The following is a 19546-nucleotide window of genomic DNA, read 5'->3' as shown; positions in this document are numbered from 1 at the left end:
CACAGTTCAGGTCTTTGTCTAACAGTTCTGTCCTGGAGTCACACTTTGGAAAGTTGAGGTGGCTGGTTTCTCACACCTTTTGTGTCTGTGAATACAACTTGTGGCAGGAAAATAACATGTGGGTGGACATGGTTATATAGGAAAAATTATAGTAGACGCCAAAAGAAAAAGAAAGCAATGACAATTTATATACTCTTTGCAATCTAGGGTGCTCTTTTGGTGTCTTATTTATAAATCACCAATTTACTTTACTCTCCTTACACAAATGCCTACACGTAACATTTTCATAATGGAGTAAAAGGTTTTATACCTATTCTATTTATTAAATGTGTGCTTTCTTTCTAACAAGATGATGTAATTTACCAAGAGTAAGCAATGTAAACACTACCAATTTTTCAGAACAACATACAAATAGCATTTGCACTCATATGAAAATCCAATCATTTTTACTCAGTGTGAAATAAAATAATTCCTGTTGATCAGCCTTGAAAACAGCTAAGCAAGTGTATTTACGTTACATTAAACTGCCACTATCTCAATGCAAAGATAGAATCAATTCTATGTAAACTTCCCAGCCTGTTTCATTCTGCATGGTAAAGAGCAATCACTAATTTGAAACTTTTCAAAGATATATACATCTTGATTATGTTTTGTTTGATATAAACATGTATAAAATACAAAATATAGAATATAAAGTTTATATAAAAAACAGTAATTTTACAAGCAATAGGCTTAATGGAACTGTGAAATTATAATCTAGCCAGTGAATACAATTTGTAGACATACATCATTATCTTTATCAATTGAAATCATGCACTACATTAAATTCTACTGGCAGTAGCACAACCAAAAAAGGAAAGTGAATGATGGCAAAAATATAAGGAAAATACTCCAAACCGAATTTATAATGCTTCATAAGCAGAAACACTTAGACTTTCTCTATAATAATACCTATTATTGATGTATGGCAGTGACCATGGGGCAAAACTTGTAAATAACCTCACAAGCCATTTTCTTCACCAGCAATACAGCAATCTAGTTTCCCGTAAGCATCTCAACTATTACTGAAAAACAGCCTCCTGGCATTTACAAAGCAGTTGACTTCATACTTTAGTCCATGCATACATAATTAGATAGTTATATTTAAAATCAATATGCAATCCTTCAAAAGACATTATGCTTTTAAAACCTTAACTTTAAATTGATTTTTAACTATTTTATGTGCTTTAAAATTAACATGTAATTCCACCCCAGATACTCGAAGATGGTGTTAGTCGTTTTGTGGATGTGCTAAACTTTATCACTGGCAACGTAGGGGTTGGCATTCTGACAATTTCTAACACTATCATTAATTTTACACTGAAAATGGAAGCACAGTTTCACTTTGATCTAACAAAAGGTTGAACTTACAACAATGCTATGCTTTTATTAAGTTAGACTGAGAGGAACAGATTAGGAGAATAAACATACAAAGGGCTATAATATAGATAGTGAATATTCTTAAAAGTGGGCTCTGTTGAAAGATTTAGTTTTCAAAGGTTAATTCCATGAAAAAAAGAAAATGAATCCATTTTTTTTCTTTTACAAAAATTTCACTAACTCTAAGCCTTCATGAAACAAGGTGGAATACAAACACACACACACACACTTGACTAGCAAAGCTTCTAACAAAAAGCCTCCTGATTGGTAATCACTGAGTCCTAACTGGTCACAATGCCATCTGCGCTAACAAAACTGAGCAAGGGCATGTTGTATTACTAAAAAATTGACTCATGGACTCAGGTAGATATCATTTCCACTAAAAATGACTATTTACTCTTTACATAGAATTTTTTAGCCAAAGATTATAAAAATTCTTAGTGTTGCCACAATACTACTAAATGTATTGATTGACAATGTCCTACTTCACAAAGTGGTTACTGTCCACTCAACTCCTGTTTGGGCTTCCCAGGTGGTGCTAGTGGTAAAGAATCCATCTGCCAATGCAGGAGACACAAGTGATCCAGGTTCAATCCCTGGGTTGGGAAGATTCCCCTAGAGTAGGAAATGGCAATCCACTTCAGTGTTCTTGCCTAGAAAATCCCATGGACAGAGGAGCCTGGTGGGCTGCAGTTCACGGGGCCACAAAGAGTCGGAAACAACTGAAACACATGTGCGTGTACACACACATACACACACACACACACAAATCCTGTTTGACGAAGCAAGTGTTAACTCTTTAGTCATTTGAATGTCTTTAACGAAAAATGACTGGACATCTGTTCTCCTAGCCTTAAACTCAGTCCAGAGGGAAAAATTAGCTTGGTTTTCTCTAAAAATGTTTATTAGGGACCCAAGCGACAGCTCAGAATATAATCAACATCTAAGCAGTAAGAATCTACTGCCCTTTAAAATATGATGGTCTCTGGTGGCAGTTTAATCACATCATCCCTTACCTACGGGTTCAACATTTATTCTCAACTAAATTTGTTCATTTTAAATAGAAATTTATTTATCTTTGGAAAAATGTCCACTGAAATGCTTAGATACATTTCAAGACACTGTGCTACCTGCCTTGTGACTCCATCTTTAAACTCATTGAAAACCAAGCAGGTTGAAATAAGCATGTGAACATGCAACTGCTGAACTGACATCTTCCCAATGCCTATCTGATTTTTTTTAAGCTGTAGAAAAGAATGGTCTGCAGTGACCCTCCAGTTGATTGAATATAAAATAGAAGAGTATGAAATGTGTTTTGTGAAGCAGAACTTTATGTCAGGTTAAAGCTAGACACATCTCCTCCACTGAGTCTAAGCTCGTCAATTGTGCACCTAAAATTTTATGGGAAAGGATACTGTTTGATGCAGTCCACCAGTGGTCCATAACAGCAGTCATTCACGATGCACTGCAGACAAATAAGAGAAGGGGTCTGGGATGGAGCGTCTACAAAAACTGTCAGACAATATCCTAAGAGCAGTAATTACTTTTCTTAAAAATTTTTTTAAAAAAAGCTATCAAAAGACTGTTCAGATTTAATCACAGAAAACAAAAATTGCATGCTTTTTATTCACTATAAAAGCAAGCTATTAAAAGTGAAATGCTCTTCTCACAAATATTGCATTGCCATTTATGGTGCACCCTGACCTCAGTGATAGTTTATGATGACAGTAATTAAATGAGGTTTAAAATCCTTTACTCTGCTAGGCAGATAACAGCATTGCCACTGAAAATAGACAGCTGTGATTAATACCTGATAGACCTGATTTGCTAGAACTCCATCTGGAATCTGAGAAGGGTCCCGTAGCATACTATTTATAACAGACTTGGAGGCTGCAGAAGAAAAGAGATGAACTGTTAGCAGACAGTCAACATACTTTTAATACAACATGAAAAGTGACATATACCTATAAATACACAAACCATGAAAATAAAAACATTACTGATACTAATTTTTTTCCCTTTTTTCAAATCTCAGAGAAGCTTTTAATTAAAACACTTTGCCAAGTTTATAAGCCACATTGACAGATTTGAAGATGACCTAATTTTTCCAAGGTAAATTCACAAGTACAGACCTAAAGCATATGTCTCTTTGCAGAGAAATTAGCTTTGGAAAAGCCCACTTGGGGGGAAAAAAACAATCAGAAAAGAAAACATTTTCCTTCGGCAGGTAAGTATGTTATAACCAAGCATATGTAGCTGAAGAGTTTAGAGAAGGCAGGTCAGATTCAAAGACTTCAGTGATGTCAATAAAAATTACCTTCAGCCAAGAAAGCATCTCGAATATAAATCTTTCTGAAATAATTCTCAACTGCCATGAAATGTTATGTCCATTTCACAGGTAAGGAAAGTAGGTAAAACTGACACAATTGAGCAAACTTTAAATAAGAAAAAAAATATATATACACACACACAATTGTATATTTATATACAAATTTTTGTCCCAAAATATGTCTCATCATACCCAACTGCAAATTAAATTGACCTTATCCCAGGGGACTGCAAGGGAAGGGGCTATAGGAGGCATCTTACGAAGTGTGGTATATCAGATCACACCTTTTGAAAAGCGAGGCATGGATCCTGGCCTCATTGCTTACTGGAGGCATGCAGAAGCCAGAGTGGCCAGAACTCCTCTTCCTCAGCATGGGAGGAAGGCAAGTCTCTAGACTGAAGCTAAGTCAGGTGTTGCCTAAGAATCAATTCTTTCAAGTCCTCCAGTGGAATCATTCCCCCAAACATTTAGTAAAATAGCTCATAGGGTCTGATCCACACAAGCATGAACTAAAAACCATACTGGATAATTATCTAGTTAAGAGAATAAAAACATGCCACAGAGCTACATCATCATTCAGGCTCTGAGATAGTTTTTCATTCTTTTTTTTTGAATGATTATGTTCTTTATCAAGTTCAGTACCATAAGAACACTGACAGATATGATAAACGTTAGGAAATTCTGTGGAAAGAAATAGGGAAATTACATCTTTCTCACTTAAGCGTGGTGCACAAGGAAATGAGTGCACAAGGAAAAAAATGAAGCGCAATTATTTTAATTATTTCCTATTCTTAGTTACCTAACTGCATGTATATAACACTGCTATCTAGTTAGTTGCCGTGTGTAAATATGTTTGCACTGCAAGTGGGGAGGCATATTTGGAGTCTCAAAAACATCATCATCACTGGGGGAATACTATCCAGTTTTGCAATCTGGCAAGTTATTGAGTCTCTCAAATTCAGGGTCTTCATCTGTAGAATGTGATAATGTTGTCTGACCTAACTACCTTTAAGGGTTCTTATATGAATCCCTAGAGAAAACAGTGATGACACTGTTGTTTCAGTTATTTTGTTAAGGCAATAATAAGTAATATCAAGAAAAAAATCAGCCTTAAGTTCAGTTCAGTCACTCAGTTGTGTCTGACTTTGCGACCGCACAGACTGTAGCACGCCAGGCTTCCCTGTCCATCACCAATTCCTGGAACTTACGCAAACTCATGTCCATTAAGTCAGTGATGCCATCCAACCATCTCATCCTCTGTCATCCACTTCTCATCCCGCCTTCAATCTTTCCCAGCATCAGGGTCTTTTCTAGTGAGTCAGTTCTTCACATCAGGTGGCCAAAGTATTGGAGCTTCATCATCAGTCCTTTCAATGAATATTCAGAACTGATTTCCTTTAGGATGGACTGGTTGGATCTCCTTGCAATCCAAGGGACTCTCAAGAGTCTTCCCCGTCACCATAGTTGAAAAACATCAATCCTTCAGAGCTCAGCTTTCTTTATAGTCCAACTGTTACATCCATACATGACTACTGGCAAAACCATAGCTTTGACTAGATGGACTTTTGTTGGCAAAGTAATGTCTCTGCTTTTTAATAAGCTGTCTAGGTTGGTCATAATTTCTCTTCCAAGGAGTAAGTGTCTTTTAATTGCATGCCTGTAGTCACCATTTGCAGTGATTTTGGAACCCAAAAAAATAAAGTCAGTCACTGTATCCACTGTTTCCCAATCTATTTGCCATGAAGTGATGGAACCAGATGCCATGACCTTAGTTTTCTGAATGTTGAGTTTTAAGCCAACTTTTTCACTCTCCTCTTTCACTTTCATCAAGAGGCTCTTCAGTTCCTCTTCACTTTCTGGTGTCACCTGCATACCTGAGGTTGTTGATATTTCTCCCGGTAATCTTGATTCCAGCTTGTGCTTCATCCAGCCTGCATTTCACATGATGTACTCTGCATATAAGTTAAATAAGCAGGGTGACAATACACAGCCTTGACGTACTCCTTTTCCTATTTAGAGCCAGTCTGTTGTTCCATGTCCAGTTCTAACTGTTGCTTCTTGACCTGCATACAGATTTCTCAGGAGGCAGGTCAGGTGGTCTGGTAGTCCCATCTCTTTAAGAATTTTCCATAGTTTATTGTGATCTACACAGTCAGCAGAAGTAGATGTTTTTTTGAAACTCTCTTGCTTTTTCAGTAATCCAACGGATGTTGGCAATTTGATCTCTGGGTCCTCTGACTTTTCTAAATCCAGCATGAACATCTGGAAGATCATGGTTCACATATTGTTGAAGCCTGGCTTGGAGAATTTTGAGCATTACTTTGCTAGTGTATGAGATGAGTGCAATTGTGCGCTAGTTTGAACATTCTTGGGCATTGCCTTTCTTAAGTTAGACTTAATTATTTCAGAAAGAAATTACCATGGTTTAGTGGAACGAAACCTGGGAATACAAAGCAGTGAACTGTCTTACATTGCTCTCACATGCTCAGTCGGGTCTGATTCTCTGTGACCCAATGGACTGAAGCCCACCAGCTCTTTTGTCCATAGGATTCTACAGGAAAGAATACTGGAGTGTGTTGTCATTTACTTCTCCAGGGGATCTCCCTGACCCAGGGACCAAACCTGGGTGTCCTGAATTGGCAGGCAGATTTTTTACCCACTGACCCATTGTAAATTCACTGTTTTCCCAACTTAATTCTAAGGCCAGGCCAGTAGGAGGGGGCCAAAGCAATCCCTCACATACTGGTCACCTTCTCTGAGGGACTGCACTCACTCTGATCTGCTACTCAGTCAACGGGTAGCAATGGCAGACACACTCCTTTGCAGCACCCATGATGCTATCAGTATCTCATGGAAACAAAAGCACCTTCTCCACATGGTCCTGGTCACTTCTAGGTTGTTACACTGCTAACCCTCATACCCATGTGAGAAGAAGATTATTAAATGACCAGACCGCATACCTAAAAATATGCTATTTCCCTGTCCTAGGGAAAATTACTGACCTCATGTCAAACTATGCAAACTCACTGCTAAAATCATAATGGTCCTTTTTTAAAAAAGAGGCACAATACCCTAGGACAGAAAAAAAAAAATTAGGTCATTTGTTTTATGAGGGAAGAAAGGGAAATCTTACAGGAAAAAGAAACTGATGACATCATAGTTTTCCTCACAATATACATTATAGAACAGTGTGCTTATCAGAAGTAAGAATCATAGCCAATAAACTTAAAAAAATAGTTTGAATTTATTGAATAGAACACTATTCAAATCAAAGGAAGCTTGCAAGGGGAAGTCAGTGATTTTAAATTGAATAGTAAAAACTACATATTGAGTCCTCGTTCATTTAAAACTCAAGAAAATCTCTTTTCTCTTCTTGCAACTGGCTGTTTCTCAGAACAGGAGAGAAAGTGCTAACATACAGGACCTCCAGGCCAAGGCTCCAGATGCAGGACATATCTGCCCTCCATGTCTGGGTATTTGCACTCAGACTTGAGTAGGTCTACCTCCCAGATCAAGCCAGAGTGCAAGCATAAATTTACACACGAACTCTGAAGCTTAGGAAATGCCCAGTGAGGGAAATGAGAGTTGCTCAGTGTCTGACTCTTTGCAACCCCATGGACTATACAGTCCATGGAATTCTCCAGGCCAGAATACTGGACTGGGTAGTCTTTCCCTTCTCCAGGAGATCTTCCCAATCCAGGGATTGAACCCAGGTCTCCCGCATTGCAGGCAATCCTTTACCAGCTGAGCCACTAGGGGAGCCTAGGAAATGCCAAAGGGAAGAATAACATCAACCAGATAAGGAAAAGCAACTGGACAATCTTGGGGATATGAGGCCTCAAAGAAGCCCATGCCTTTCATGGAAACTGTCCCTAGGCGAGCCATGACTTTCACCCATTGTGCATCCATCTATTTTGACCATGTGTGGATAGGAGTCTTGTTCTCTCCAACCACTGCTAAAGGCATTCGTTCTGTTGATTTCACAGTTTAACCTTGCCACTGCTTTAACTGCTGGGATTTGAAGTACCAAGCCTGTTCAAAGCAAGAATGAATGAGTCCCTTGGAGCAAGATGCACTAGAAGAGGAGAGAATCGGTACCTGTTAAAGCACACTACAAAGAATACAGCGGCAATAGGCAATGCCTGGACTATGGCATGCATGTGTGTATGCTAAGTCGCTTTAGTTGTATCAGACTCTTTGTGACCCCATGGACTGTAGCCCATCAGGCTCTTCTGTTCATGGGATTTCCTTCTCCATATTGTGGAATATTTCGAACACAAAGAGGGCAGGATCCTAATAGAGTAAACATCCATGTCCCACCTTTCTGGGCTTCCCAGGTGGTAATAATGGTAAAGAGACCACCTGAGCATGCAGGAGACATAAGAGACCTGGGTTTGATCCTTGGGTTGGAAGGATCTCCTGGAGGAGGGCATAGCAATCGACTCCAGTATGCTGGCCTGGAGAATCCACCTTTCTGAATTAACTTTTGGACTGGCAACTAATACTAAGATAGTCCAATACTAATTTGTGTAAACTTTTAAATTCATCAATCTTGCTAGAGATTGCTTTATTAGTATTTTCAAGAAACCAAATTTCAGGTTTTTTTTTCTCTACTACTCCACTTCTTCAAAATTCATTTAATTTACTCTTTTGTGATCATTGTTGCCCGCTTTCTTCTTTGAGTCTACTACATTTATTCTTATTAATACCTTCCTATGTTTATTAAATAAAATTTCAAGCTTTAACACATTTTTTAAGACTACAATTTTTCCTCTAAATTCTCTTTTAGCTACATGCCACAACTTCTGCTGTCACTTACAGATATTTTGTAGTTCCCATTATGACTTAAATCTTTGATTCATACATTATTTTAAAACATTTAATTTTTAATATTCCAATTTGATTAGATTGTGGAAACCCCCAAATCATTTTAATTTGGAAGTATATGCTTGACTTTCTTTGTGTTTTTGTATGTGACCCAATTTTTATGAATGTTTTAAAAATGACTGCAGTTCCTATTTTAGAGGTACAGGGTTCAGGTATGTCTAGTATACCAAGATTTTTAATTGTATTATTCAAATCTTCTATATTATTACTAACATTTTCCAAACTACATTATGTACTATTCTACTTATACTGTCAATCTGTCAGCTTCTCCATATAATTCTGTCAATGTTTGCTTTGTATATTAAGAGGCTATATTGTTGGGTGTACAAACTCATTGTTCTACATACACTTCTTAGAAATTTTGTCTTTTGGCATCGTCATGACCTTTTTAATCTTGTGTGTGTGTGTTAAACATAACATTACCTAATGGTGATACTGCTGTACCACTTTTCTTTTGAATAGTATCTATCTAACACATCTGCTATTTCATTTCTTTAAACTTCACTGCATCATTAAGTCTTAGGTCTGACTCTTAATAGCATTTAGCCAGATTTCCTAAAATCAAATTTGGAAATCTCTCCTTTTTCCAGAGTGAGTTTAATCTACCTGTAACTGAGACATCTGGAATTACCCTACCCTCTTACCTTACATGCTCTGGTAACCATTTTCTTCCCCTTTCCTATTTACTACCTCTGAATTGGTTACACTTTATTTATGCCCTCTTTCTCTCTTTATTCACTGAAAAGTATCAATAATAAGTTTCTTTTTAATTTTTCTTTGCTTTTGGCTGTCCTGAGTCTTCATTTCTACACTTGCGGTGAGCAGGGGCTACTCTTGGTGTGGCGTGCAGGCTTCTCATTGCAGTGGCTTCTCTTGTTGAGGAGCACTAGCTCTAGAAGCACAGCCTTCAGTAACTGCAATGCATGAGATTAGTTGTTCTGCAGCATGTGGGATCCTCCTGGACCAGGGATTGAATCTGTGTCCCCAGCATTGGCAGGCAGGTTCTTAACTACTGCACCACCAGGGAAGTCCAATAATATAGTTTGTATCTACTTCTTTAGCAGTTCTCTCAAAAAACTTTTCTAATGTAATCATACCTCCTTGGCATTCTTAGTGTGAGGAACTTAGAATGTACTCATTCCAACCAGAAAGTCCCCCTTCTTCATCAGCTTCCATGATACCATGCCTATTAGTTTTGTCTGACCATCTTGTTTGTAAACACAATTTCCTAGTTAGTTTCTGTGATGGTTAATTTTATGTGTCAACTTTATTGGGCAACAAGGTGACACATTTTGTCAAACATCACTCTGTATGTTTGTAAGGGTATTTCTAGATGAGATTCACGTTTTATTTGGTAGGTTGAATAAAGCAGATTGCTTTCCCTGATGTGGGGGTAGGCCTCATCCAGTCAGCTGAAGGACTGACTAGAAGAAAAAGGATAAGTAGAAGAGAATTGTTTCAGTATGACTGCTTTTGATCTGGGACATTGGCATTCTCCTTTCTTTGAACTAGACCTAAAATATTGGCTCCTCTTGAGTCTCAAGTTTGCAGGTCTTTGGACCAGAACTAGGCCACTGGCTGTCCTGTCTTTAGCTTGCTGACTAACTATAGATCTTGGGATTTATTAGCTTCTATTATCATGTGAACTAATTTCTTATAATTCCTCTCTCTCTCCCCTGCCGTCTCCCTCTCACACTCTCTCTCTCTCTCTCTCTCTCTCTCTACACACACACACACACACACACACACACACACACACGGTTCTGTTTCTCTGGAGAATCTTCACTTACATAGTCTCTTTCTACTTTTAAAAGTATTTTTAAACATTCGATGTTTATTTAAATTTATCAACATGTTTGTCAATTTCCTTTTTTAGCACTGCTGCTTGAATGCCACATTCCAGTTTTAGATCCAGTATTCAAAATTGGATATTGTTACTAAAGCACCTTATTTATTAGTGCTTTCAGCTAGGATCACTGAGAAGCAAGATCTTTGGTTCTGCCTTATCTGAAAATATCTTCACTGAGTTCTCAGTTTTGAATGATAATATAGCTGGGTATAGAATCACAAGCTAAGAATCAGCTCTTTGAAGACATAATCCCATTGCTTATTGACATCTATTACTGATAAGAACTCTATTGCCAGATGAACAGTTAAAATTATAGTACATTTATAAAACAGAATATTACTCAGCCATGAAAGGAACAAATTTGAGTCAGTTGTAGTGAAGTGGATGAATCTAGAATCTCTTATACAGAGTGAATATAGTCAGAGAAAAAACAAGTATTGTATATTATTGCATATATGTGGAATCTAGAAAAAAGGTCCTGATAAACATGGTAGGGAATGGATTTGTGGACAAATCCATTGTGGGGGAAGATGAGGCTGGGAAGAATTAAGAAAGCAGCACAGATATATGTGTGTGTGTGTGTGTGTGTGTGTGTGTGTATACTGTCATGTACAAAAAAGATAGTGGGAAGTTCCTAAATAACAAAGAGTCCAACCTAGAGCTCTGTGATGATTAGAAAAGTGGGATGGGGGGAGGGGAGGAAGGCTCAGGAGGGAAGAGATATAATTATAACGGATTCATGCTTTTGAACAGCAGAAACCAACACAAAATTGTAAAGCAACTTTCCACTAATAAAAAAATAAATAAATTTAAAAAAGAATTCTACTTTCAGCCTAATAGTAATCTCTATATAGGTAATTTGCCTTTTATTTCTGGTTGCTATTAGAATTTCCTTTGTTATTCAATAGGTTCATCACTGTGAACCTGGACATGGCTCTTTTTATTTAGCCTGCTTGGAATTAGCTATTTTTCATGAGTCTAAAGATGAACACATTTAACTAGTTTGAAAAAAATGAGCCATCTTAGCTTTGGTCTCCAATTTTTTTGGAAAGCTTACATTAGACATCTTTTAGAAGGTCTTATATCTCCTGTCTCCTACCCCTATAAAGTGTTTATACTTTCCATCTCTTGTGTTATACTAAAGTTGATTTCTTCAGATCCATCCTAGAATCCACTAACTTTTGTTCTAATCTAATCTTCCAATTTTGATTTCTTGTGTGTAATTCAACAGTTTACTCACCAAATGAGCTTTTAACTTCAATGACAATTATTTCATTTCTAAATTTTATTTTTGTTTTTTAAATGTGTTTTTCATACAATTTTCTTTTGTTTATCCAGTTATGGTCTTTCTTTTCACTTAGTCAATCAGCTTATATATTAATTTTGTAGTTTTCAAATGTCATCATATAGATTAAATTTATAGTATCTTCATTTTCTCATCTCTAGTCCATAGTATACCATTTCTCTACCTAGCTATCGACCTGCCCACCTATTTACCTAACTTCCCTATGACAGTGGTTCCTCACTTGCTTTGTAAATTTTTACTGTGAGCTTATTTTCAGAAAGAATTGTTTGACCTGCACTGTGGAAATAACCATGACAAAGTAGTTTCACGTTTACTTTTGCAGAGACTAGTTTTATTGTTAGTTTCTTAGCTCAGACTTCCTACAGTAAATAAGAGTACAAATCTGAACCTTACCCACACATGGTTGACCTATTTCTAATTTCACTCTCCCCTCCTAATACTCTACAACCCAAGTCCGTATGCAGTAAGCAAGCCTCCCTGACATTTTCTCCAGGCAAGTGGAGTTTCCCAGTCTTTTTTTTTTTTCCTAACGGTTTGGGTTACATGTTGAAGCTCAATTCCAGCTCCTGGCTGCACATCTTTCCCTATTGGGGGGTGGGGTGGGGTGGAGTTTAAAAATCCCAGCCCTGGCCTTTTATGCCTGCATCTAAACCTAACAATTCTTAGGGACTTACACAGTGTAAGCCCCTGTTCACCACTCCAAATATACATTCTCTCTCCACGTTTCATAATCAGAGATTGAACTTTTTGGTTTGAACTTGATTATGTATTTTAAAAGATTTCTTCGTTGTTGTTTATTTGGTCTATCATTTCTGTGTCTCTGTCATGGCAACACAGCCCAACAACCAAAAATTATTTTGTTGTGCTGCTGAAGTTTTTGGAAACCCTCCAATAGGAAGTTTAAAAGAAAGCTTGTTTGTTATTTTTCTGGAGTTAAAATTATATAAGTATATATATTTAAGTAAAGTCCTCCCATAAAGTTGCAGCCCCAAACAATCGCAAGAAGGGCAGGTGGCAAATATGTTGAGTAGGCTGGAGAGTGGAACCACCAAAATCACCCGTGAAGTCCTCTCTTTTGCATGGTGTTTGAGCCAGGCAGAGGACTGGGAGAATGGTCACTGGGGGCTAGAAAATAAATTGTTACCCTGACCCTTCCAAAGCCTGCTACCATGTCACAGACCAAAGCAATGCGGTAATCAACAAGCTTGGGAAACAAGACAACTTGTTTCTGGGGGGTTGAGAATCAGTTCCTTTGGCTTCTTAGTCTTGCTTTTTTTTGGTGCTTGTGGTGATGTGTGGCAGTGTATGTGTGTGTGGCGGGGGAGGGGGGGTTAACACCAATTTCTTTACATGCTCATTATTTGGCAATTTGGGCTAGACTTGATGAAGACAGCTTCTCCTTATGTGGTGTTAAGTGGAGTAGATCATTGGGTGTTGGGACAATTTGCTTTCATGATGACCCACAGCTCTGGCAGATCTGTGCTTGCTGTGATATCAGCCATGACTGTGGGGAAGGGGCTTTGGTTTTTCCCCATTTGGGTCTGTCTATGGTCTGCCTGAACTTCCCCCTAGAACTGATAGGTAGGTTCCAAGTGTAAGCATCCTAAGGAACCAGGCAGAAGTTTATGGCTTCTTAGAATCTAGCCTCAGATGTTATATGAGAAGATCATAATTTATATTTACATCTTCCTCACAAGAGGGAAAAAATGCCTTCTGAAGGAAAGGTAAACTTGCAAAGTGATGCAGTATAATACCTGCAAATGGAGAGACCACGTGGAACAGTGGTTATGCACTGAATCTAGAATCAGATTTGGTTTGGCTCTTCTACCTGCTAGCTGTGTCATCTTGACAAGTTATAATCAATGTTTGTGACCTTTAGTTCCCTCTTTGGTAAAAGAGTGTAACATTGGTGCTTACTTTGCAGGGTTATTGTGACGATGAAATAACACACAAAAAACACAAATGTGCTATTTGAGACTTGAGCTGTTACAGTTGTTAGGCTGTTGCCTTAGTTGGTATTAGATCACACCATGGCCGGCTTTCTGACTCCCAGCATCACATCGTCATTATTTGTTGCTTTCTACGGTCCAGAGGGTTAAACATAGAAAGACTTCATGAGGTGTGTGTTAAGTCAGGAGTCTGCTTTTACCAGGCACATGTTGCCACAGCCTTGGAGAGACAGCAGAAGTGAGTCTATCCTACATACAAACTGGGGTGAGGCCAGATTCCCTCTTCTTACACATCTGCCCTGACCCACCCCTTTGTGGGATTCAGGGTGTTCCACCTAGAATCAAACATGTTTTCTGGAAAGAACCTGGTGGAAATCCCTACAATCACAGAAGAAACAGATTCCACACTTCTACCCCCACCCCACCCCCATGCCCAGCGTAGGGCATTTCAAGCACCAGCAATCAAGCAAGCAGACACTCTACCCAAATCACTAACACTCACACCCATGTTTAGAACCACTCCTGTCCTTAGTGTAAGCTCAGATAAGCAGCCAGCTACTGCAGAAAGGAACCAAGGCAAATAAGCAGATGAATCATCTACACTCTTAAGGTTGCTCGAAGTCCTGCCCACTGCAAAGGGTGCCATCTGCTCAGGTTACACCTGGATAAAACAAAGACCCTATATAGCTGAGACCTCTAATCCAGTGTCATCAATGGATTTAAGCATGACAGGTGAGCCAGCATGGGGCTGACTATACACTGGATAGTAGCAATCAGGAGAGAAAACAAGATGAAGTAGGGGATGGATGCTACGGGGATAAAGATGAGATTGGTCATTTGGAAAGAAAATTGATGTGCAGATGGCATGGTGGTGTTAGAATCTGGTTCTCCCTCCACTGAAAAACAAACAAACAAACAAGACAATCCCTTCAGTTGAAAAGCTGGATGGGGAAATGGCACACCTAGACTTTGTCACACGTGTGCTCCAGAGGCGGAGCTCCAGAACAGCGAAGCCTAAAATACCAGCTAGAATTGGATCACCTCCTCAAATGCTTAAGGTATTTGGGTATCAAGGCTATGAAGGTCCCAAGTTATATATCCATGGAGTTGGTTTGCCAGTGTCTTCTGGATAATCTCAACATTGCCCGTGGTGTATAGGAGCCTGCTTTCTCTTACAGTTGCAAGTATGCCTCTTGAGAATTCCAGGCAGCTTGCTAAGCTTTCCTGCAGCACAGGAATGATCTCTAAAGCAGTCTGATCCCATTCAACAATCTGAATAAGAAATATCTTTCAACATTAGGGAATCCTATAGGGACAAATTATAATTCTGCCCTCTAACTAGCACATAATCATGTAAGAAATAACTTGAACGAGAGTCATCAAAAAAGTATTATGTAAGGACGAAAGGAAGAAGTCTTCAAAGCATGAATATTCACACTGATTGGATTCTGGTCTCAGGCAACTTCCAGCTCTACATCCAGTACACGCCATCAACTCTTATTCAACGAACAAACATTCAACAGAAATTTATTCAGCACATGGTTAATGCCAAGAACATACTTAACTGTACCACAGACTCCATCCTCCAAATCTGGACATTCTTTTGAATCTTTCCTTTGGCCCAAACCTCAAGGTTCAGTTCAATTCTCACCTCCTCCAGTAAAGTTTTTCATTAATTCTTCCAATCCACTTGTTCTACTCTCCCTCATATTGTGGAGTGGAGTGAACTCATTGTCTACTGATCATTTTGCACTTGATTAAATAAATGGCTTCCCTGGTGGCTCAGAGGGCAAAGCATCTACCTGTAATGTGGGAGACCTGGATTCGATCCCTGGGTGGGGAAGATCCCCTGGAGAAGGAAATGGCAACCCACTCCAGTATTCTTGCCTGGAAAACCCCATGGATGGAGAAGCCTGGTAGGCTATACAGTTCATGGGGTCACAAAGAGTTGGACATGACTGAGAGACTTCACTTTGTCACTTTAAATATTACTTTGTCACCTATTGACATAAGAGTGATCAAGATGCTAAGACTTGAAACCATGACATCTTTAAAAAAAATGTGAAGGAAAAGATAATATTTAGTGTAGCACAAGAAAAAAGGTATCATACTTTCTCAATGTTACCTTCATATATCCAAGGACTTTTATATGCACTATTAGGCTCATCCTGTGATCACAACAGGATTAAACTTACAAGTTTAATACTGGTTCTGAAGCCATAAGGTTTCAGATTTCAGCATGACCCTGTGTTTGGTCTACCTCCATCTTTCTTCATTTCTTTTTGGTTTGTTTCATTATGGCTACCCTCAGGACACTTTTAGACACTTTTTTCTTAACTGCTTCCCAACAAAATTTTGTGGTTGTTGTGCAGTTACTAAGTCATTTCCGACTCTTTGCAACCCTATGGACTGCAGCATGCCAGGCATCCCTGTCCTTCACTACCTCCTGGAGTTTGCTCAGACTCATGTCCATTGATTTGGTGATACCATCCAACCATCTCATTCTCTGTTGCCCCGTTACTCCTCTTGCCCTCAGTCTTTCCCAGCATCAGGGTCTTTTCCAATGAGTCTGCTTCTCCCATCAAGTGGACGAAGTATTGGAGCTTCAGCATCAGTCCTTCCAATGAATATTCAGGACTGATTTCCTTTAGGATTGACTGGTTTAATCTTGCTGTCCAAGGGACTCTCAAGAGTCTTCTCCAGCACCACAATTTGAAAGCATCAGTTCTTGGGTGCTCAGCCTTCTTTATGGTCCATCTCTCACATCCATACATGACTACTGGAAAAACCACAGCTTTGACTACACAGACCTTTGTTGGCAAAGTTATATTTCCGCTTTTTAATACACTGTCTAGGTGTGTCATAGCTTTCCTTGCAGGAGCAAATGTCTTTTAATTTCATGGCTGCGGTCATCATCCACAATGATTTTAGAGCCCAAGAAAATAAAATCTGCCACTGTTTCCATTTTCCCCCTATCCATTTGCCAAGAAGTGATAGGACCAGATGCCTTGATCTTTGTTTTTTGAATGTTGAGTTTTAAGCCAGCTTTTTCACCCTCCTCTTTCACCTTCATCAAGAGGCTCTTTAGATCCTCTTTGCTTTCTGCCATTAGGAAGGTATATATATTCTGCATGCCTGAGGCTGTTGATGTTAATGCCACAAATATACCAGATATCTGGTTATGCAACATCACCATCTTTGAGAACCTGTGGTTCACATGGAGACCTAAGGAACTGCTTGTGTCAGGATACTTGGTAAGATGCCTGAAAGCAAAAATATTTCTCAGCTATCACTTCAAAATTGCTCTACACAAATAGCTACTCAACAAATTGCTGACCAAATTATTAATGAACTACTCAAAACCCAATTCCCTATTGTTACAGCAATTCTTAGGTAGTCAAATGGACTTGACTTAATTTGAGCTTTTCTTGTTAAAAAAAAGTAGGTGTTTCAAAAAATTGTTTCAGAAAAAGCAGACTAAGAGGTTTTGTACATATAGGTCTTTAGATAAATGTTGACAACATCTAATGTCTTATCTTCCAAAGAGAAGAGTGCTTAACACTGGCACAGGAGAAGTGACTTTACTGTAACAAAAGAACTGCTCAAACAGTTATATGTTATTCAAACAGGTATCTATTTATGGTAAGAAAATCTAATTTATTATTTATGATGGAATTATAAATTTCCCTTTGGAAATATAATTAAGTAAGTGACATTTTAAAATATCAAGTAAATACAGTATCTTTATTATTAGTGCATATGGTGTTATGTGTATATGGTAAAACTAAAATTTCAGAAAACCAGTCTAATACTTATACCAGGTCATTTGAACATTCAGGAAGGTGGGGTTACTCAGCCTATCTATATTGAATGTCCATTTCTGAAAAGAATAACAGCAACCATTTACTGAGTGTTTATTGTGTACCAGGCACCACTCTAAACCCTTCACATGCATTAATTCATCAAATTTTCAGTATGTACTCACAAGGAGGCTATCCTTATCTTAGATATGAAGAAACTGAGGTATCAGAGACTTAAATAACTTGCCGAAACTCCCACTCTTAGTTAGTGGTGGAGCCATGATATAAACACACAAACCAGTTGGGCTTGTAGTTACCTGGCTATTCTCCACCACTATTTCCACGTTAGTCAAAGGTGATCTGAAACGTTTCCAATCAGGCATCATATTTATAAGAACTGATCGTTTCCTACCTGCTAGATGTCCCTCCATTTCAAATACTAGCAATTAAAGTTTCAAGACACTTACTGCTCCAGGTAGAGAAAATACAGGGCCCTGTAATGAAGATGAGCTCTCTTTTCTAAGCTTACTGGGGCCCAGCATGTCAGACGACATTGAGATTTGAGTCACAGGTAAAGAGAAGAATGCAGCTCAAGGTCAGGGGAGAAAGTTAATGGCAGCAAAGACCTACCAAAATCTTCTGGGGCAACCAGAAAATCCAGCAAGATCACAAGGGTCTTATGTTATATAAAAGGGAAAAAATGGATGCTCTTAAAAGAGATACTGCAGCTGGTATGATCGAGTTTGTAGTGGTCGGTGAGATAGGGGTAAGTCTCTGCTTTACAAGTTGATGACTTCAGGAAGCCTTTCCAGGGGTAGTCTGCTCATTTATATCTCCGGTGCTGGCAAAGACCCACACCACACCATGGTGTCTGCCGCAGTGCATAATTAGAAAGCAGTTAATTCCAAGTCATTAAAAGTGCTGCCCAGGATTAGAAGGATTCATGGAAAGGGAGACAGTATGAAGGCATGAACTTGCACTCTTTTGGGCAGGCTCCCTAATCTAATAGGAAAAGAACAAACTAAACCCTAGATTTCTTAAATTTTAGGAGGAGGGTCAGTGGGGAAGCAGAGATGGAATTACAAGGTAAGTTAGACAATATGAAAATTCATGCATTTTCGGTAGGTTGAAAGAAACATTTCCTGGGAACCAAGCCCATGTGACTAATTATAGCCAGGGACAGGGCTTCTATTCAGAAATAACTTTCGTCTAATTCTCTTGAGAAAAATCTCAACAACTTTCAAGGAAAACACAGCTATTCAATTTCTGCCCATTATCCAACACAGAGGTCTTTCTTATACTGTATTAACCACCAAAAAAAAAGGTCAAAATCATGTGTGTCAGACAACCTAATAAGCAATGAAGGCAAGGTACAGGTCAGTCTCATTTTACGGAAAGACAAATACCATAAAGATATCCTACAAGGTTAGAATATTTTTACAGAGGTCTCAAAATTCCCTAGGTTTTCAAGAAAGCCTACATTTTGGTCCCTCAAGCAAATGAGCTATTCATTTAAATGAACAAGTTAGTAGCCTGATCTAAAAATAGCCGTACAATTAACAGTGTACTATATAATTAAAATCCGTATATCATTAAATTATGCGGACGTTAACTTCACTATGAATTCTTTATGTAATGAGACAGTTAAAAGATACATCTCTTCAGTTGTAATTAATCTTTCAGCAAGTCGCTGAGCACAATGGCAGCACGATATTGTGCCAAAGTGAGAGATCGGGTTTACAAAGAGTCATGCTGCAAGCTCTCGAGGCTTCTGGAAACAGTGTGTTAGGCGAGAAGCACAATTAGTCTCTGAAGGAAAGTCACCAGCCATGCTCGTTCTGTATGCATCACCTTTGGACACCCCAAATGACAGACCAGCGTTGGAAACTACTCCAAAGAAAGCCAACGATATACATTTTGTACCCTTGGCAATTTTCTCCGATGGCCTTGGTCAACAGAACAAGCTGAAGAAAGGGATGCGGAAGTTAATACATTTTTAAGAACTGA

At 38.6% G+C, this 19546-nt stretch overlaps 1 protein-coding gene across 7 annotated transcripts in view; it reads right to left on the bottom strand.

The window, feature by feature from the left end:
• CDIN1 (CDAN1 interacting nuclease 1) overlaps positions 1–19546 on the bottom strand; it is a 288076-nt gene that overhangs the window by 180951 nt on the left and 87579 nt on the right. For all 7 annotated transcript variants that reach the window (XM_070468970.1, XM_070468971.1, XM_070468969.1 and 4 more), the window contains 2 exons: positions 3230–3309; positions 2835–2884 (listed from right to left, as the gene is read on the bottom strand). In XM_070468970.1, coding sequence (XP_070325071.1) covers positions 2835–2884; positions 3230–3309 — 130 coding nt within the window. The remainder of the gene's footprint in view (positions 1–2834; positions 2885–3229; positions 3310–19546) is intronic.

This window comes from Odocoileus virginianus, chromosome 6, assembly GCF_023699985.2.
Source record: "Odocoileus virginianus isolate 20LAN1187 ecotype Illinois chromosome 6, Ovbor_1.2, whole genome shotgun sequence".
In the NCBI taxonomy this organism is placed as follows: Eukaryota; Metazoa; Chordata; class Mammalia; order Artiodactyla; family Cervidae; genus Odocoileus; species Odocoileus virginianus.
This window is presented reverse-complemented; position numbering and strand designations above follow the sequence as displayed.